Source organism: Equus quagga, chromosome 17 (assembly GCF_021613505.1).
Source record: "Equus quagga isolate Etosha38 chromosome 17, UCLA_HA_Equagga_1.0, whole genome shotgun sequence".
Lineage (NCBI taxonomy): Eukaryota > Metazoa > Chordata > Mammalia > Perissodactyla > Equidae > Equus > Equus quagga.
Genome location: NC_060283.1, coordinates 1,526,776 through 1,548,720, shown reverse-complemented (window position 1 = coordinate 1,548,720; position 21,945 = coordinate 1,526,776). Strand labels below are relative to the sequence as shown.

At 44.3% G+C, this 21,945-nt stretch overlaps 1 protein-coding gene across 7 annotated transcripts in view; it reads right to left on the bottom strand.

Moving 5' to 3' along the window:
• Window positions 1–21,945, bottom strand: part of NAP1L4 (nucleosome assembly protein 1 like 4) — a 48,408-nt gene that overhangs the window by 25,904 nt on the left and 559 nt on the right. For 5 of the 7 annotated variants that reach the window (XR_006885752.1, XR_006885751.1, XR_006885753.1 and 2 more), the window contains exons 2-4: window positions 5,008–5,038; window positions 4,057–4,115; window positions 1,719–1,818 (exon numbers count right to left, since the gene is read on the bottom strand). Coding sequence is in view for 2 of the 7 variants with exons in the window: in XM_046643242.1 (XP_046499198.1) it covers window positions 1,719–1,818; window positions 4,057–4,115; window positions 5,008–5,021 (173 nt within the window). In the remaining 5 variants the exon portion in view is untranslated. Of the gene's footprint in view, window positions 1–1,718; window positions 1,819–4,056; window positions 4,116–5,007; window positions 5,039–14,064; window positions 14,464–21,548; window positions 21,940–21,945 lie in introns of those variants that run through there. The other 2 variants (XR_006885755.1, XR_006885754.1) reach the window with 2 other exon arrangements.

The window sequence follows — 21,945 nt, the reverse complement described above, 5'->3', positions numbered from 1 at the left end:
CAGGGTAAGGTCCTTCACCAGACTCCCAACTGGAGTCATCTTTCTAGGACTACTGTTGGTGGAAGAGAACAAGGAAGCAGCAGAGTTAGCATTAACAAAATGGTAGAGAGTAACATCTGTGCTTCTTTTCTTCATTAACTGCACGATTTAAAATTTTTTAACTTTTCAGAGGCCGGCCTGGTGGCACAGCGGTTAAGTGCGCATGTTCCACTTCGCCAGCCTGGGGTTTGCCAGTTCAGATCCCGGGTGCGGACATGGCACTGCTTGGCACGCCATGCTGTGGCAGGCATCCCACATGTAAAGTAGAGGAAGATGGGCATGGATGTTAGCTCAGGGCCAGTCTTCCTCAGCAAAAAGAAGAGGATTGGCAGCAGTTAGCTCAGGGTTAATCTTCCTCAAAAAAATAAAATAAAATACTTTAACTTTTCAAATCTTCTTAATGGAGTAAAAACAAGAAGGATTCTAAGTAAACTGGACCCTGATACCCTCCTCGGCCACCCTCCAGCCAGTTACAGTATCTACACACTGTTCTCCTCCTGCAAGAGGCACTCCACGTGCAGTCCGTCCAACGTGGAACACTCCTCTTTCCAGGAGACCTTGTTCGCAGTCCTGCATCTCCTCTCTGAGCATGCTGCCCACTTACTTGGTTTCTAAAGCCAGAAGACTAGAAACCACTACTCATCCTCAGCTCTTGTACTGCCGCCCAGTCTCACTACAGCCCAGTGATTCAGTGCGCAAAATCTGAAAACCCTGCCCCACTGAGTCAGCGCCCAGAGAACCCACTATAAGGCAAAGCAGATCCCAAGGGTCCCCTCCCCATGACAGCAGCCTTGGGGAACACTACCAAGCCCTGAGTAGGGGAACCACTGCGGACGGCAGGACAGCTGAGACCAAGCTCTGTCTGACTGGAAGACAGAAGCCCAGTAGCTGCTCATCCCTTCCAGAAGCAAGACAGCCAGGCCCTGAGGGGGGCTGTCCTAGGATTCCAAGGTGGGTGTCCTTATTGTCCCCCCCTCAATAAAACCAGGACACGCGGGGCCAGCCCCGTGGCTGAGTGGTTAAGTTTGCGAGCTCCGCTGCAACGGCACAGGGTTTCGCTGGTTCGGATCCTGGGCGAGGACATGGCACCACTCCTCAGGCCACACTGAGGCAGCGTGCCACGTGCCACAACTAGAAGGACCCACAACTGAAATATACAACTATGTAGTGGGGTGATTTGGGGAGAAAAAGCAGGGGGAAAAAAAGCCTGGCAACAGTTGTTAGCTCAGGTGCCAAGCTTAAGAAAAAAATCAGGACACAGACGCCTTCTAAAACAGCAGTTTCTGGTGTTGCCAGCTCGTGGCGGGGAGCCAGGGAGGAGTGGTTCTCTTAGCTAACCAGAGCCACGTGGAGGAGCAAGCACTCCGCCCTCTGCCTGGCACATCCTTCCCCTGCTAACTCCTTCTTGTCCCGCATGACTCACATAAGCTGTCAAGTCCTCTAAAATCGCCACAGGATGGCACTGTGTGCGGACCTAGCAGATGACTCAACATGTTGCTTATTCTTTCCACAGATCTGGGCCCCTCCTCCAGAGTCTTTGGAAGCCCAGCGCCTGGCTCTCAGCAGGCAATGTCTGCTGAACGAAAAATACACTTATTCCGACTCTAAGGAACTGGGAAACCTAATAGGTTTTTTCTGTTTCTCCAAGTTCTATCACGTCTCACTCACAGCATACTTACGTCTCAATGTAGCTGGAAGGAGTGTGGGAGACATTGTCAAGTCGTTCCTGTAGAGCTGCCAAAACTTGAGGATTCTGCATCACCTGATCTGTGAGCTTTTCTACCAAGAGTGAAAAACAAGGCCAAAATATTTAAAATAAGACCACCAGAACAGCCAAGAGTCAAAAATCACCAATACATAATCTACTTAGCTTTATCTAAATTCTAAATAGAGGAAGCAGCTTTTTGAAAACATCTGTTTCGAAAATATTTAACATTTATTTTAAAGGCATCTGATACTTTATGTTAATTGCCTGAGGAGGTGGTTATAAATCTACTGAAGGGTACCTAAGGGTTACTGGTTCTCACCTTAGGTGTTTAAGCCCCAAATCTCCCAACTGAGGACACCACCACTTCCTAAATTCAGGTGGTCTATCTCCTGTCACCTCACTTTCTCTCTCCAAGTACCACGGTGGAGCCCAGAAGCCAAGGCCAGGGACAAGGCGCCTGTTCCTCAGAGTAAATCAGCACCCACTTGTGCTCCACCTCACACTCCAGGAAAGCCCGACTCTCACCAGTTCACCGGTGGTGCCAGACTTTCAACCTACAATGCCCTTGTGCCCAAATCCACCTCCTCCACAAGGCCCCTGGGCCATCCCCCTACTAAAAGTCACTTGCCTTCGTGGCCACACTGTCTATATAGCTCACACACATTTGTACTGTTTCAATGAACAAGATACCAAGAGGGAAGTAGGTGTTCTTTTACTCAGCTGTAACCACGGAGCAGTACAACACCTGGTTCCCGGCACAGACTTAGTGTTTATTGAACCAATTCCCTTATTGCCACCGTCCAGAATCCAAACTCAGTACCCACCCCTGACTCAAAAGGTAGTCCATATGTGGGAGTTCTCCCCATCCTTCTGTAAGAAAGGGATGTGCGCAGCAGAATACACCCAGTAGACACTCAATTTTAACAAACACAACCACTAAACGAAGCACTGTGTATGTGTATTTAGTGTATATAATCGTGTAGATAGAAAACTGTATACATGCGTAAAATGTAAATCGTCAATGGGTGCTAAACCCACTACGTAAAAGTCTCATGGAGAACGGGATACCCACAGGGCACCCAACAACTTACTAACTAAAAGGACCCTTCCAATGGAAAAATCTGGAAGACACTGTCTTAACCAAGTCATCAACCTCAGTATTGACTGTCACAGGTCTAAACGCACTTGCCACTGCACCAGGTCACCTGTATGAGTCTTGCCAAAATGTTTACCCTGAATCTAATGAGGAGGAAGCCAGACTATCCAGAGTGTAGGCATTCTACAGACAGCTGGGCACATGCCTTGCTGAAGTGTCCCTGTAATGAAGGATATAAAAGGTGGGGGGTGACATTCGCAGCAATGTGGATAGACCTCGAGGGTATTATGTTAAGCGAAATAAGCCAGTCAGAGAAAGACGAACTCTATATGACTCCACTCATAGGTGGAAGTTAATATATTGACAAGGAGATCTGATGGGTGGTTACCAGGGAAAAGGGGGGGTGGGGGGAGGGCACAAAGGGGGAAGTGGTATACCCACAACATGACTAACAAAAATGTACAACTGAAATCTCACAAGGTTGCAACCTATCATAACATTAATAAAAAAAAAAAAAAAAGGTGGGGGGTGACTCTAGAATAAAGGAGACAACACACGCAGTGCATTATCCTTGGGGAGTCCCGGATTTGAGTGTAGTGTACAGCTGTGAAAGATCTGCTGAGAAAAACAGGGAAATACAACACGACTGTATATTAGCTAATAGTCTTCCACCAATGTTAAATTTCTGGGTTGTGATAATGGCACTGTGGTTAGGAGAATTCATTCTAGTTTTAAGGAAATTTACACTAAATTGTTTTAGGGGAAAAGAGCCAGGATCCACAACTTGCTTTCAAACAGTTCACGGGAAAAAAAAAGTATGGCTGCATAGATTCGAAAATGGAGGGAAAAAATAACACATCTAGGAATTTCTGGACAAAATGACACGATATCTGGGATTTGCTTCAGAAAATCAGGGGAAGAGAATGAAGAGCCCAGGTGAAGACTGGCAGGTGACCGTTAAGGCTGACGCTGAGTGACAGCAGGTACAGAGGTGCACTATGCTATCCAATTCACTTCTGCAGAATCTCAATTCCCTATAATAAAAATTTTTTAAAACACAGTACTGATTTTCATCACTCTGACTTTCTTAGAATCTGTGAGTACAGCTAGCCTTTACTTGTGCTACCTGCATTATTCTAATAAATGGCTCGAGAGCAGGAGCCTCTGCTCTGCACGAAAACCCTCCCGTTAACTTCCGTGTGCATGAACTCACCTGTGTTACTTGCATTTTTAGCAGCTTCCAAGGAATCTGAAGAAACCCCATCTGAAAAACTGAAACAATATATTTAAAAAAGTATTACTGTAAAGAAAGTTCCAAAGACAAGTAGTCCCAGGGCACTTTTCTTATTTAACATATTAAGATGTCTCTACTGTGACTTCAGATTTGGGTGGAAGAGAACTATGGACACGCATGTCTGTTATCTGCAAGATACTTTCCTCTTTGTTATTAAAAATAATTCTACTAGCTAACAACCCCCCATACCCTTCCCCACAGTTCTAATTTCCAACCCCAGCCGAAGCTTCTTAGTTTTCATTTCTCCAATTTCTTTCCTCAAAAAATCTGCTCCTGTCCTCAAATCAAACCCACTAAACCCACCACCAAGCATGCTACAGTTCAGTCAGCTGCTAAAGCGACCAAAGAAAAGCCGCCTGACCAAGCTGTTAGGACACAGTGCCCACAGCGGCTCTGTCGGCTGGCCACACAGTCTCTAAAAACAATTAAACTTCATAAAAATAGGTCTAACAGTTCTCAAAGATGCCTGGATACACCTCTCTCACCAAAAATAAACCACATCAAACACTATACACAACCAAATGTGACCTTCAGAACAATCCACCAAACAAAATCTTTCCTTGACCCCAGAGGCTACAGAACGTTAGGATGGTGTCAAGTCGATCGTATGACTCCACCAGGGAGATGCTAAAGCCCAGAGGGCAAAACGACCGCTTCCCACAAAAGGCTTTAAGGATCAGTATTTGGGAAACTTTTCACGTCTGAAGTAATTTCTTTATGGACACACACACACAGACACACACAGACACACACCCCCCTCCCCCCTGAGTCACCAGCTAAAACTTCTAATGATGCTTACTGAAATATGGCTTGGCTCTTGCTCATCAACTAAAATTTAAAGTCCAATAAACAAAATCTATTTTGGCTTACCTGTTATCTGCCATCTGAATGTCTTTATCTCCTACAAATCAAAATAATTGTAACAATTAACATTACCAATATTCACAAAAAGTTTTTCATATGTGCTCCTCGGTTGTTCATGGAGAACGAGGATGCACTAGGAGGTGGGAGAGGAATCTTTCTGGGGGGGGGGGAAACGTTCTACATCTCGAATTGGGTATTGGTTACTTGGATATATACACTTGTCGAAACTCATCAAATCGTACACTTAGAATCTGTGCATTTCAGTGCATGCAAATTTTACTCATACAAAATGTCTCTTGTTGGCACTAACATGACTAGACTTCAGAGGAAGAACGATTAATCAATTCTTTTTCTTTTTTAAAGATTGGCACCTGAGCTAACATCTGCTGCCAATCTTCTTCCCAAAGCCCCCCAGCAGTACTTGTACAGCCTAGTTGTAGGTCCTTCTGGCTCTGCTACGTGGGACGCTGCCTCACCACAGCTTGATGAACGGTGCTAGGTCCACGCCCAGGATCCAAGACGGCGAAACCCTGGGCCGGCAAATGAGGACACGTGAACTTAACCACGTGGCCACGGGGTCAGACCCCAATTAATCAATTCTAATTTACCTTATCTCCATAATAAATTTTAGCAACAGGAACATATATTTATGCTAGACCAATTATTTTAGAACAATTCAAAGCATTTACTGGTATTTACATCTTGTTTCAAACTCTCACAGGATGATTTTTACATTTTGAGTATTCTGTACGCTCTATGACTTCTACCCTGAAGGTGCAGAGCTGGTATAAAAACACTAAGTAACATACTCAGGACTCCACTTTTACAAGACACATATAAAAAAAGACTATCTCCAGATAAGATGACTTTCTGCCTATAAATATTGAAAATGGGCTCCAGGACATTTACCTCTTAAAAAGAAGAATTTTATATTAATAAAGTTTCAAAACCCTATCTAAATGCCTAGCTAAAAGAAGCTGTCAAATGTAAAATAAACCAGAGGTCTGGTGATGAAGCTCCTTAATCTTAGATGCAGTAAACACTTCAGAACCTCTCTGAAGGGTTGTTCCAGGCTGACAACTGGTTAGTGTTTCATTTTTAGGTATTTGAGCAAAGCCCAAATCCCTCAATTATACTGCTTTAGGGTAAAACAAAATAATAAAATACTATGCAAATGTTACATTATCTTTTTCAAAATGCTAAATGATTTAAGGAAGCCGATGAAAACCAGAAGGAAATAAAATGCAACAAATACGACAACAGCTGGCCATACGCACACCATCACCTTGCCAGTTACCCACACCGGCCCCAAGTTTGTGAAGGGTTTCAAAGACCCTTCAGTGGTCCCTATCACCTTCTGCTGATTCCCAAGTCACTTCACACAGAAATCCAAATTCCTGCACTTTCTAGTTCTGTCTACCTCACCACTCCTATTCTCACATCATGGTCCTTTGCACTCTGCTACATGCATATAGCTGCAATCAGAGTATTCCCAAGTTTATAGTCTGCTTTCCCACATATTATAAATGCAAAATGTGTAGGTCTTCAAAATAACATTTGATGACGACATTCTAAAAGCTAATACACTTACCATTTACCAGTTGTTAAATACTGAGGGGTTTTCCCCTGATATAGCTTTGATAATGTCTTTATGAACATATAGTTTATCATATATTTATGTTATACAAACATATTTATATAGCTCCCGATCCCCGAGTTATTATTTATATGACAATAGTAGGATCTCGATAGTAGGATTTCTGTGTCAAAGTATGAATGGATACTGAGACCTCCTGCCAACTAGTTCCATACTGACAGCAACTGTAATTTGGCTGCATAATGAACACTCTCCACGGTCTAACAATACCCCAGTAGTGCCTTCTGCAGCCTACACACACACATCACCAGGAGCCTCCTCTCTCCTGAAGCAGCTGCCAGTGCTTCGTTTAACGGCCCTGGTCTAATTAAACTGTCCAGTTTAAGGGACAGACTCCAGTCTTCACCCAGTCAACACCCCTCATTAAGTAACACAGCTAATTCCAACTCCTCCTATACTAGCAAGGGACCTCTGTGACGAAAATCCAGTTAGGAACCATGCAGAGTGCACTAGCTCAAAGATGGGTCGAGATTTTTGGTGGATGCTCGTTGGTCAGAGGATAATTTTCAATCTTCTATACAGCAAGCATTTATGGGTAATCAGTCTCACCATCTTAAAGTTTCATTTTTCTGAGGGCATATTCGTGAGATTCTTCATTTCATATTCCTTTGTTTCCATTTTAGATTAAAATCCTTTCACATTCCTCCCCTTTTGATCAAAATCTTTCACAGAAAGCATTACTGATCAACCTTATCACATGGGTATCTTCCTTAATCAGAGATGTTGAATGCTGTAAGGTAACTGTGTGTCCCATGGAGGAGGAAAATGGCTAGTAAATATTTGGCCTCATTTGAACAAAAGGACTGAGAAATGCAGAATCTCGGGTCATGTTCCTCCAAGGTGGTCAGCTCATTTCCATGGTCAGCTGAGCTTCAGGACAAGCCTTGGAAAGAAAAAGAACTTTATTTTGTACATAGATTTTATTTATACATCTGTACTAAATGTACGAATCTATTTGTACAAACAGATTTATTTGTACATCTGGGAGGAAGGGATTTGCCTGCTAATACAAGGCAGCAGAAATTTAATTAGGAGGATTATACCAGGGCCATAAGTCCAATTACAGCTACTGACTGGACTAAACTTCTCAACCAATTTCCCCAGCTGCCTATATTCAATAGGGTGAAAATGTCCCAGGTCCCCGGGGCTTGGCCTATGTCAGTTAAGTTTTATATTATCTTTCATTATTTTTAGTTCTTGCGTTATTTTCCCCAATTTGTTAACATAAAAACAGCACTCTTCCCCAAGCAGGGCACAAGTTCCCCTTGCTGTGCCGTGAGGAGATTCAGGGCTCTGTGGTTTTGTAAGGCCACTTCCACTAGGCTGCCTATTCGGGTTTGTTGATATCCGAAAGGTCTAATAGAAACATTAAAGGTAGTAGCCACAACTACGGAGAGATTCCAAACTGCCTTTTCAAGTCCTTCTACTCTATCACAAGGGAAAAAGACTCAGGTAAAGGAATGTCCAAATTCCTTTCTTTCTACTATGGGAGCGTTTGTGGGCATCCACCCCAAATTGTACCCATCTCAGCTACGATGTGCTCTTCTAAATTGGGAGGAGAAAGACCCCAGATTGGATACACAGGTGGTGGAAGGAAGGGTTTTCCTGACTTTGGCATCAGGAGTGAGGGCAACTCCACGGCATCCTCTGCATTTAAGGGGCAGCATGGAGTAAACATTTCTTCCACACAGAAAGAACCAGTGTTTCCTAAAGAGAGGGCATAAGTAGGCCCTTTTGCCCAGATTTTTTTTTTCCTGGAATAAAAGAGATCTCATGATCCACAACAATCATTTACACACAACATAACTGGTTTTGTTAGTGCAGTGGGAATGGTTACAGGAACATCTTAAATTTTGATATATTTAGACTAACAGATGAGTTTGATTGTTGTGGATGAGGTTCTGATAAGGTCTCGGGACTTTCCAGGGAGAAGGTAGGTTGAACTAAGTTCCCACCATTCACCAGATTTTTGCTCAATTCCCCATGAGTTCAGGTTCCTCCTAAGTGTTATTAACTCTGGAGCAAATCCAAAAAACAGCAAGAGAGTTTTTTAAGGTGGGAACGAAGGGGTACATAACTGTCAAACTAAGGGCAGCAAGGCGGCCAGAGGAAGGACAGTTACAACTTCAGGCAGCATGATTTAGCTGAGCCATACAGAATGAAGCTAAGGCCTGGTCCAGATATTTTGGGAAAGCTGTCTACTCCTGATGCCATTGCTTTAGTCCCTGGAAATTTTTAGCTTTAAGTCACCAGTTGGGGTGCAGGTCCACTCAGGTTTGGGGGCTTTTAGATGGGACACACGAATCCAGGAGTCCGTCTCTCGGAGCTTGGGGCACAGGGGTTAGTCAGTAGCCCTGGTAGAGGTCCTTCCAACGAGGCTGGAGGGAGTCTTTATGGAGACGCCTTTTCCAACAGATGAAGTCTCCAAGCTGTAAAGTGTCATGTTTCACATCTTCATCTCCTGGGAGCACATTGTGCGAAGACTGTTCCACCATTGCATGATTACGCCCAGTGGATTTAATTAGACCCTTGTGAAACTGAATTATGTGACCTTTTACTAGTTGTGGGTCAAAGGAAGCAGGGGCTAAAGGCATTGGCCATCCCGTGATTATTTCAAAGGGTGAGAGTTCCTGAGTCCCTAATGGAGTAGATCTAAGGTTTAGAAGAACCAGTGACAGTACTTTCGGCCAAGGTATTTGGAGAGTTTCAACTAATGTAGCCAACTGGATCTTTCTAATTCCATTTGTACACTGGACTAGTTCTGAAGACCGAGAATAAACACATTGGAAATGCTACAGAACCGGCCAGACAGTAGACTTGTCCAGGTACCTGTCCAGTGACGCTGGTCACTATGGAGTTCCAGGGAGCTTCCCCAAGTGGGAATAATCTTTTCTAAAAGGATGTTAACTACAGAAGAGGCAGTTGCCTTCTACATGGAAATGCTTCAGTCCAATGTGAAAACATACAAACCATTACTAGAACATACTATATCTGTGAGATGGGGGCAACTGTATGAAACCCATCTGCCAGGCCTCAAATGGTCCACTGGGTAAACTAAAATGTTTCAAGGTGGTGCAAATAGGTTTCCCTGGGTTGAATTCAGGACAGATGGAGCAAGACAAGCATTTTCTGTGGCCTTACTGATGTTTCCCCACCAATACTGACTCATAGATGTTACCATTTTCTCAGTGGACCAATGGTTTAATTCACATACAGTGGTCAGTAAGGGAAGATTTTTAGATTTTCCTGGCAGGAGTGGCTTATTAACGGGTCCAAACCAGAGTCCCTTTTCACTGTACCAACAGCCTTTAGCTTTCCAATTTGCTTCTCCCCTTCAAAGGCTAGCTGTTGTAATTCCTTGGTCACTTCCCTTAGGTCCTCGCCAGGGAGAATAGTCTTTTGGACTGTGATAGAGGTCGACAAATCTCATAAGGGCAGTGTTTTTCGCAGAGGTATCAGCAAGATGGTTTGCTCTGACTTGCAGTGACTCAGACTTGCAATGCCCAGAGACTTTAATGATGGCTAGAGCTCCTGGTAGTAGTACAGCATCCAACAGATTTCATACATAAGGTTCAGTCTTAATTTTATCTCCACTGGAAGTGAGGAAATTTCATTGTTCCCATAACATTCTAAAGTCATGGGCCACTCCAAAGACATACTGGCTATCAGTATAGATGTGTGCTGTCTTGCCTTCAACGAAAATTCATGCTTGGGTGAGGGCATCTAATTCAATTTGTTGAGGTGAAGTAGCCAAAGGCAAGGGTGCAGTCTTAAAACCTTGAATGGAGTTGATCTCGCACACCCAGCACAAAATTGACCATTTTCATTTTTTAGGTAAGACCCATCAGTAAACCAGGAAGGATCAGTTTCATCAAAGACACTTCTTGTTAAGTCATCACGAGGGGTCAACAGGTGATCCTTGAAAGTCAGACAGTCATGGGGAATGCCATCAGGGGAGGAGGGAAGAAGGGTAGCAGAGTTGAGACTGTTACAGAGAACAAGAGTGATACGAGAGGCAGTTAGTAAGAGGATTTCATAGGAGGTAAGACAGCTTGCCAGAAAGTGTTGAGTATGGTGTGAATTCAAGAGTCTCGACAGTGAGAGGTATAAACACGGTCAAGGAGGATCCCATGACTATCTCTGCTGTAGTCTTTACTAAAACAGCAGTAGCAGGTATGGCTCTAAGGCATAGGGGTGGTAATCATTGGGCCAGTAGATTTAATTTTTGGCTGTAGTAACCTAGGGGTTGGTGATAGCCCCCATGTTTTTGAGTAATTACTCTAAAGGCATTCCCTCCCTTCTCATACACAAAAAGGAAAAAAGGTAGCTGATAATTTGGGTCCACAAGGGTAAGTGGATTTATTAAAGTTTCCTTCAAGGTCTTCAAGGTCAAGTTATCTTAGTCATCCAAACAAGAGGATCAGGTTTGGCATTCTTCAGTAAGGCATATAGGGGCTGAGCCATTAAGAATTTTGGAATCCAGCTGTGACAGTAACCAGCTAGCCCAAGAAAACCCCATAACCAACATTTAGTTTTGGGGTTTGGAAAGCTTAAAATGGTTGAAGTGTACTGGGCTCTAGGCGTAGCCCCTGTTATGTGACTAAATGTCTTAAATACCAAACCTGAGTTCAGACAAATTGTGACTCTCCCTCCAAGACCTTATGTCCCTTGACGGCTAAGATTTTAAACAAGTAAACAATGTCTTTTTGTGAGGAGTCTTGGGAGGGTAAGCAAATCATCCACATATTGTAGTAAGGTGAAGCCTCCAGAGAATTCTATCATTTAAGTCAGGCTTTAAAATTTGTGAGGAGGATTCTCAGTGAAGCCCGGGGGCATGACTGTCCAGGTATATCATTGTCCTTCCCAGGTAAAGGCAGAGACACTGACAACCTCTACCAACATGAATACAAAACATGCACTGCAAAGTCAACCACACTGAAAAGGCTGCTTCCAGTAGGGAATGGACGCCAACAGCATGTGGGGATTAGGGATTAGGGCAGTGAGGAACTACCATGTTGTTTATCACCCTAAGATCCTGGACAAATCTCCACCCTTGACCAGCGATTTTTTTTTTTTTTACAGGTAAAACAGGGGTATTACAAGGAAGGTACTGCAAAGGATAACAAGTCCTTGGGCCTTATAGTCTCCTATGACGGGCCTTACATGCTGTAAGGCTTCGTTTATAGGACATTGGTGTATCCATGGGAGAGGTTTGGAGGAGTCAATCCAGATTTTAACGGGAGGGGTACTATGAATTCTGCCTACGTCTGCTGAGGATTTTGTGCAAAGAGTGAGGGATACTTGGTTTAACAGTGCAGATGAGTCCAAAGTTTGGTCTTCTTTGGTTTGTAGAGTACAATAAAGGCAAACGGGGTTGAATTCTCCCGAGTGTTGGATTTAACTCAAGGGATATTCCCCCTTTGGAGAGAAAAAATGGCAGCATATTTCTCCAGGAAATCCTGTCCTAATAAATGTAGGGAAGCCGAAGTGCTGAGGAGAAATGGGTGTTTGTCTTGCGAAGGTCCCACACAAAAAGATAGGGGCTGAGAAACACGGACATGTTATGCTTTGAGAGCCCCACTATTTGAACATATGTATTATTCCAAGGAAGGGACCACTGAAGTACAGTGGGGCTGAGCACTGACACGGTAGCCCCTGCGTCAATTAACACCATAAAGAGCGTGTCTCGGATCTGGAGGGCAGTCTGCCCCAGCCTACTTAATGGCAGGACGGGGAACAGTCCCTCAGACTGAGGATGTCCTCAGAGTCCCAACACGGGGCTGGGTTTGGCAGTTGGTTCTGGGAGGGTTACAACTGTCTGGAGTGCAATTTACAGCAGTTCTTCTCGCAGTGACCAGATTTTCTGCAAGAATGACACGGTCCTATAGGACAGATCTGCTGCAGAGTCTACGTCTGTTGGAGATGGAGATTCAGAATCTGAGCTGTCTGTCTTCTGACATCATTTGCTGGGGTATGAGCCAACTGACTGGCCAGAACGACAAGGTCAGCGTCGACACTGTCTCCCATTCTACACGGGTTCTTTTTTTCTCTTTTGGTGAGGCAGACTTGGCCCTGAGCTAACACCTGTTACCGATCTTCTTCTTTTTGCTTGGGGAAGATTCAGCTGAGCTAAGATCTATGCCAAGTGGTGTATGTCCATGCCCAGGATCTGAACCTGCAAAGCCAGGCCCCCAAAGCAGAGCATGCTGAACTTAACCACTAAGCCATGGGGCCCTGAGCTAACATCTGCTGCCAATCCTCCTCTTTTTGCTGAGGAAGCCTGGCCCTGAGCTAACATCTGTGCCCCTCTTCTTCTATGTATATGTGGGGCACCTACCACAGCATGGCTTGCCAAGCGGTGCGATGTCCGCACCTGGGATCCGAAGCGGCAAACCCCGGGCTGGTGAAGTGGAACATGCGCACTTAACTGCTGGGCCACCAGGCCGGCCCCCTCACATAGGCTTTTGGCTATGCTGTGAGCTTGGTCATATAAAAACGGTTGGTGTAGTTTAAACCCTACAGATTGTCTGGGGTTTTCCCAAACAGCAGTTTTAAACCAGTACCGGGCTTGACCTTCTCCGACAAACATGTGGACTGACTGATAGAACAGAGAGACCAAGCTGGTAAGTCAGGGTTACAATATTGAATTCTTCCGCAAATCTATGGGGATCCTCAGCTACTCTGGGAAAGTCCTTAATTATATCTCTAAGCTCGGGTTTTATCCATGGGGTAGGAAATTTGGGGTGGTTTAGCAGGATCCTCAGAAGGTCTAATTTTGAAAGGGAAGGTTTTAATGGGCTTGGTTGGTGAGGTTTCAGTGACAGGAAAGAAGGAAGTTCAGATTGGGGGGAGGGATGAGGAGGCGGCACAGAGGAGGTGGAACAGTTGGGGAGGACAGACCTCGGCAAGCACCAAGGAAGAGGCCTCTGACATTTTTTTATTCATCTTTAGCTGTTTATCTGCTTCAGTCAATTTGGAAACACCATTTTGTAAGGAGGCAATTTTAGAATCCTAAACACGTTCAGAAGCCTTGAGATACCAATTAAAATAGCGGTCCCATTTGGATTGTTTAATTTTGTAGCCGTAGTCTTCTAACTTAGTTCAGAGAAAAACAAGTTAGGAGAGATCAAAGGTTCCCCATAATGGCCCCTGGAATTCTAAGTTATCCTTAGTAAGACTGGTCCATTTAGTCAAAAACGTGCATGAGGAAGGAGTGAAATAAACATAACATAAAACCGGCTGGGGTTCCTGAAGGGGGGCCGCCCTTAGAATATTTAGATGACTGGGATCCCATTATCAGATTCAGAGCAAAACAATACTCACCAGAACAATCTGTCCCTATCCAGATCTCGAAGTCAGAGAGCTTGAACAAAAGGAGGGGACTTGAGATCTGAGAGGAGACTTACCAAACTGAAAGTTATAGCAACCTGTGGAGGCCAAGAATGCAAAGGGCTCAAGTGTGCAGACTGTGCTTGATTCCGGGGGTTGCCCGTCATTCCTTGGTGGTTGTCTCCTTTGGATCCCACTTCTGACACCATGTAATGTCAACTGAAAAGGAGGTAAACTGAGGCGAGTTCCAGTTACCAGGAATTGAGCTTATTTGGGAATAGCAGAGGAAGTGTAATTCAAGACACGTGAACTGCAGTGAGGTACAGGCAAATGCACTGACGGTTTAGGGCTGGTGGCTTTTATGAGCAGAGTGCAAAAGGGGAAAATCCAGTTAGGGACCGTGCAGCAAATTCACTGGCTCGAAGATGGGGAGAGATTCTTGGCAGATACTCATTGGTTGGAGGATAAGTTTCAATCTGTAAATCAAGCATTTATAGGAAATCAGTCTCACAGTCTTTAAGTTTCATTTTTCGGACGGTGTGCACGTAAGAGTCTCCATTTCATATCCTTTGGTTCCATTTTAGATTAAAATCATTTCACATTTCAAATCCAGACTTTCCTGCCTTTCCCTACCATCACCAACCACTTCACTTCCTGCTGCCACTTCCATCTGCTCAATTCAACATTATTGTTGCTGTTGTTGGGACAGATGACAATCAACAGCTCAGTCAGGGTCAGGACTGCTGCAGCTCAGCAGCATTCCCAAGAAATCCACTGTCTAGAAACAGAGTGAGAAAATACGCCTTCTATCCTGTTCACTATGTAGTCCCAGGGCCCAAAACACCATTAGGCACAATGAATATCTGTTGAATGAATAAACACCCTATCGCAGGACACAGGCCAAAGAAGTTCACCTTCCCATGGAATGACACCACGCCAACTTAAGAGATTGCATTGACACAATGACACAATTTATTTTTCATCTATGTGAAGGCATGTGCAATTTAATGCTATTTTTGATGACATGAGGACAAAGCAGTTAAGTTAAACCTGACAAGACATTCTCAAAAAAATAAAAAGGTGCCAAATCAAGGATAGAAAGAGAAAAACAAACAAAACAATGAGCTTAAACAATGGGAAAGAAAATAATCTTGAAGACTAAACCACCACCACCAACCCAGAACCCAATGTTTAGAACAAAGCAGACACACAATAATCTGGTTTTGATGTGGGTTTGAATCCTATCCCTATCATTTCCTAGCTGTGTAACCTTGGTTTCGACACCCATAAAGTACCTATCTGAGAAGGTGCTGCAAAGACAGAATTACACACATAAAGTGCCTAAAACATGACTCACTCCAGCTCTCTTCCCACTTTTTTTTTTTTAAAGATTGGCACCTGAGCTAACAACTGTTGCCAATCTTCTTCTTTTTTTTTTCCTGCTTTTTCTCCCCAAGTCCCCCCAGTACATAGCTGTATATTTTAGTTGTGGGTCCTTCTAGTGGTGGCATGTGGGACACCAACTCAGCGTGGCCTGAGGAGTGGTGCCATGTCCGCACCCAGGATCTGAACCAGCAAAAACCCTAGGCCGCTGAAGCGGACAGAGCGCGCGAACTTAACCACTCAGCCACAAGGCCGGCGCCTCTTCCTACTTTTCTAAGTGTAACATGCTTACAGATCATTCCATCTATTGCTTGATATGAAACCAACAAACCGAGTTACCTTAAACATTGCTCCCTTTATCTAAGGAAAAATAATGTAGAGTGGTGACATGATAAACAAGCTAGAGTTCATTTAGTCAAATTTCATCACCACAAATTACCTGCTTTTGTTTAGCGATTCCTACTACAGTTAAAATAGAAAGTTACGGGCCCGGCCCCATGGCCGAGTGGTTAAGTCCGCGCGCTCCGCTTCAGCGGCCCAGGATTCGGATCCTGGGTGCAGACATGGCACCGCTCATCAGGCCGTGTTGAGGCAGCATCCCACATGCCACAACTGGAAGGACATACAACTATGTACAGGGGGGATTTGGGGAGAAAAAAGAAGATTGGCAACAGTTGTTAGCTCAGGTGCCAATCCTAAATAAATAAGTAAAATAGAAAGTTACAAGGAACCACCAAATTTGCAGTTTGAGAAATATAACCATCCATTTGTTTTAAATGCTGATATGCTGGGTTTAATACCAATTTCATGAAACCAAAGTCCAAGTCTCATCAGAAGATTCTTCTACTTCTAGAAGGCAACCAAATTTAAATATGAAAGGGATACCAGGCAATAGAATATTCTAAAATTTCAAAAGAATGCAGCAGTTCAGGTTCCCTCCCAGGGTCAAAAATTTTAACTGAGTCTACAATTCTAAATTTGGATTGACACACAAATTTCCACGATTACACAAATGAGTGTTTTACTTTTATTTTTATAGGATACCTCACAATCCTATTTATAAATTATTTTTACTCCGAACAAGGGAATTGTTCTCATGGGGAAAATTTTTTAATTTCTGTAGCAAATTATCCAACATAACTTTAAACTCCTTATTTTTAACTGAAAACTTGATCTGTAGCTAGACTAACCATAGAATTTCAAATTGGGCCATTTTTGAGAGAAAAAGGTGTAGGCTGGGGAATATAGTCACCCTTCATATAACCAAAACTTTTATACATTTATCATCTCTCTTAAGCAAGTCAAAGGACCTTGGAGTTATCCTACGGAGGGTAACTGAGTGATTAAAATTAACTTAAATGAAATCAATATGTTCTGTAAGACTTCAGAATTTCATCATAGTCCATAATCCTTATTAAATTAGGGTGGTAGTTAAATGAACCCTATAGCATAATCACTTGGTTTACATACTGTCTGAGGGACGGCAATTCCACCCTGTCCACCTAAGAGGGAGGCTGACTGGTCCTGGAAGACAGGTCCAAATCCTCCAGGAGTACTATCATGCTTTGGCTTAGGATCACAGCAGAAGAGACAAAGAACCATCTATTCATCCATCATAAGGAGGAATCAGGATATCCCCGCAGGACATCCCAACATCTCCACTCACAAAACCTGGCCAACACAATGAAGCCTTAGGACAGGCCAGATCTAACGGACACTGCCCTGATCAGCAGATCCTTTATCCAGTCTGTGACTGCATTCCCTAGTATTAGAAGGGAAGTGTGCTGGAGGCAATATGCTGGGCAGGTAAGTGAAAACATACCTGAAGTAAATAACACAATGACCTGTGTAAGTTTCTGAATAAAAGCTATTCTTGCTAACCAATACACCTGTCATTTACACTTGTAATCTCTTAGCAATTAAAAAAAAAAAGAAGTCTCCAGGTCCTAAACTCATACAGGTAGTCTTGAAATTATGTTCAAGGCTGATAATCTAATGTATACGCACTTCCTTTTTCTTCTGGCATTCATCAAAAAACTGATTCAAAAAATCATATATTATATGTTTATAGATGAACTAAGATTGGCAAACAGTTAATTACTGCAGCTAGGTGTTAGGTATGGGGAGCACTACTTTTGAACATGTTTGAAACTTTTTACCACCATGTTTAAAGAAAAAAAGAACAGATAATGCACGTTTGTCTTCCCACTGGAGAACAAGTTCCACTGGGCAGCGGCCTGTCGACTCGCTCAGTGCAGCAACCAGCACAGGACTTGGCAGGAGACAGCGGCCAAGCAACCGCTGCTCCATTCATCCATTCACTGCCATTGGTCACCGTCTGCTTGTGTGTTACCTGTACAGAGCACGGCGTCAGGGACCCCATGAACACCTTAGCCTCACCCAAGTAGTTTCTGATCTAAACGCCAGCAGACAACAGTGAATCATGTCTTCAGAAACTTGCTAGAGACCAAGCCCTCAGTTTTCAGGAAGAAAGTAAAGAAACTACTTCCTTTCCTTAACCAAAACACACTATTTTTACTCAAGGCACAGTGGTTCTTCAGTGCTACAGCTCCAATTTCCTCCCCCACTCTCTTTTCTCTGCAATTCATTAGTACAAGACTGAATGAGGCAAACATGTGAACGTTTTTCTTAATCCAGTATTTACAGACCTTGTCACCTTGTCAGAAAGGCTTTTCCCTCTCCACTCTACTTCACATTGAAACCACCCAAGTCCCTACTCCTTCTCTCCACGTTTGTCAAAAGCCTCCACCACTATCTAACTTGTTTGTCTGTCTGCCACTGTGCAAACACACGAGGCTAAGGCCTTCTGTCTGTTCTGTTCAGTGCGATCCCCAGTGCCTAGAACTGTGCCTAGCACAAAGGGTGCTCACAAACGAATCGAGAGATGCAAAGCACTGAAAGCTGCTTTGCGATAACTGGGTAAACAAGAAATGTTTCACATTATAACACTTACAAGTGCATTCTTATAACCACTGCACATAAATATTTAAAGTGTATAGTCAATCTCTCTCCCACGAAACTCCTCAACAGAAATAATCTCATCTTGGTTTTGAACAGGTTTTTTGGATAATAAAAACTGCACTTAAAAAAAAGGCCCATGGAGTCAGAATGGCAGCACAGTTCATTACAACAGCTGACAGAGTATACTCGTAAGAGGAAATGTAAGGCTGCCCAATGAGTGGTCAAGATCAAAAGGTAAAGGTCACAAAGGGATCTTTTGTAGTTTTCTTACTATAAAAATACACCGCCTCTCAAATTCAATGGCAAACTAAGGAGAGCAGCCCTGCTTTCTCTAGAGAGGGTAAAGCAGAAAACCAGCAGCTGTCACGTGAAAACAAATCTGCCTCATCACAAACCAGTTCTTGACAATTTCCTACCAGTGCTCCAGGGCCAATCTCACAACTGCAGTTCAGGGAGGCGAGTATTTGCTAAACCAGGAGATTATCATGCAAAGTAAGGTAAAGCCCGTGAGAGCGAGTTCCGGCAGCGATACCGCATCAGCGACTTTCTACTTCTAAAATCATCCCAGCGGTAGAAGAGCCAAACTAAGTACTGTCAGCCTTTTCCTTTGGATGCCTAAACACGCTTCCCTTTAAAACAAAAAAGCAAGCACCCCTTAGACAGCAATCCCAGACCGAACTTCCAACAAGCTCCTCACTGCTGCCTGATTATTCAAGTACGGACATCACCGGGAGCAGCAGTACCGGTTTTCGCCTGTTTCATACAGTTGATGGTCCCTAGGCCTTTAGGAATTTAAATCACCCTCCTGCCCACACACTATTCTTCCAAAATAAACAAAAAAATGTAGGCTCTGGCAAAATTTTTGAAAGTACAACATGAGCTTATCAGAACAGTCAAACCATTTTAAAACTGTGGACAAGGAATGGAAAGGAAGAAAAGCAACTAAAAGTAAGTAATTTCTAACTCTATGATGCGATTTATACTGTACATTTGAGGTCATCCCTCCTGATGCTGGAAGACTATCAACTGATCAAAAGAAGAAAACAGGAAAAGATCTCAATCCCAAGCGCAGCTGGCGAGAGACCTGCAGGCACAGGGAATTAACATGCTCTCACCATCAAGAGGCTGCTAAAACCCTGACTGGTTAACAGAAATATTTTAATTAAAGATTCAAGTACAAATTCAGACTGCCATGTGTTAATGAACATCCCAACTCTAAGTACTTAAGCTCTATAAAATTATGAACTGCCCCATACAGATAAAAATCTCAAAACTCAAAATACTCACAAAACTGCAATGCCTGTACATTTCTGGAGGACAAGAATCCTAAAACGGATGTACCCATTTCAGAACTCAGTTTACTGAGGGTATCAAACCAAAAATGATAAAATCAGCTTTGCAAAGAATTCGATCAATTTCTCCAATCACTATTTTGTACTAGTTTTGAAAAATAACACAAAATTCACAAGTGTTCAGGCGTTATTTTATGATACAGAGGCACAGATAACTGCAGACATTCTGAATCAGTAACCCTGGTCAACCAGGAAAAAAAAAAGTGCAAATCTATGTGTAATAACAGGTATTTAAGACAGTAATATAGTGTTAAGATAATTACTATTTTATATAATCATAAATAACTATTTTGAGAATAATTCTTCTTATTGTACCGTGACAAGAGGCCTTAAAATTCTAGCGAAAACACTCCTAAGCAAACTTGGGAAGGTTACAATTTCTAAGCCTATTTTATCCATAAAATGAATTCTTCTTGTCATTATAATGCTATAAGAAGTTAAGTTTTGCAATAGTGTTTTTATTGACCAAAAAAGTCTTATCTTCAATTGATCCTTTCAAATCTCAGAAAAAAATATGATAATTTACCCTCAAAAGATGAAAGGAAAAAATGTCCCCATCTCCAAAAAAGTAGCTAGTAAATCAAGAAAATTCGTTTTCTGGGGTTTCTTTTTCCTGAAACTCTACCTTAATAAGTGAACCCCTACTAGGTAACCCTAATTTTCAAACCATTTCCCTCTTCTTTAGTCACGAATTTAATCTTTGGAATATATCCCTATTCTAGCCCCACCTTCGTTTCTCTGAAGTTCATTTGACATTGCCACACTATTTATTCCACTAGCAATTGCTAGTCCCAGTCTGAAATAATTTCCAGATTTTACTATGGGAAGCATTCAGCCTTCTGTGGAATCACAGAATTTTAAGCTGGAAACGATCAACCAGCTCAAATTCTCATCAACTAAACTTCAGTTAGTCTCAGTGCAATCATGAAAACAAAACTCCTCATTAAAACTCCTTCCAGGGGCCTGGGGCCAAGAGGTTAAGTTCTCGTGCTCTGCTTCAGGGTCGGGGGATCCGAAGGTTGGGATCCCGGGCGCCGACATGGCACCACTCATCAGGCCGTGCTGAGGGGGCATCCCACATGGCACAACCAGAAGGACCTACAACCAGGATATACAACTACATACTGGGGGATTTGGGGAGGGAGGAAAAAAAAAAAAAAAGAGGTAGATTGGCAACAGATGTCAGCTCAGGGCCAATCTTTCCCACCAAGAAACAACAACAAATCTTCCATTGCCTCCACAAGATAAAGCTGGGCAAACTTAAAATTGCCTGCATTTTCATCCAAGTTCTGTCACCTTGGACAAGCCACTCTACTTAACCTCCCAGGGCGTTAAGTTTCCTGAGCAGGAGTTAAATGGAAAAACAGGTTACTAGCTTATTCTGAAATGAGTGAGCACGTGCGAAGAGATCAGAGGCGTCGCCGGCGTGGTTACTCGTGGAGAGGTACACTTCCTACTGCGGGAAGGCGGTAACTTCTACAGACTTCTCAACTTCTGGCTCCAGCGACTCACTGGACACACCTCTACATTCCTGTACAGGAGAGCGGCCGCAGGCCTATTCTAGACCGTCTGCCTGCAGGCGGGAAGACGGAGCCGGCATTCCTAGAGAAGGCGAAGCACAGCCGGCACGTGAGCCAGAGCCCGCATGCACGCGTCCCCGGGCTGGCCCTGCAGCAGCGAAGGGCACAGGCGCCGCGCCCCGAGGGGTCTAAAGGCGTCACGGGACTCGGGCTCCCGGAGAGGAGCCTGCGGACGGGCAGATCTCATCGCGCCCACCGACGGGGAGCACGCAGGAGGCGAAAGATAGACGGTGGCCGGGCGCCCGGCAAAGGACAGACACTGACCGAGCGGAGGGGACGCACGGGACGCTGCCTCCGTCCCGTGCAGGGTCGTTATCAGTCTCCGCTTTCGGGAGGCTCGAGTTCTCTCTCCTGGGCGCGACGGCAAGTGGTCGAGCGGCCCTGACTTCCCCGCCGCGGACACCAGGCCCCCCGTGCCCGCGGTCACGCTCCGGCCTGGGAGGTCCGGACAAAGGCCTCGGGCGGCCCCCCGCGGGTCACGGCCCCCTCGCCTTCCGGGCCGGGCGGGCCGCGCGGGAACAAAGGGCCTCCTGACCTTCAGGCCGCCGGGCGGGGCGGGGAGGGACACCTGCCGCTGCCGCCGCAGCCCGCTCGCCCGCCGCCCGCCAGCCTCCCCGCGGGCCCGCCGCCGCTCCGGGCTCCGCGCGCGGGCCCCGCCCTG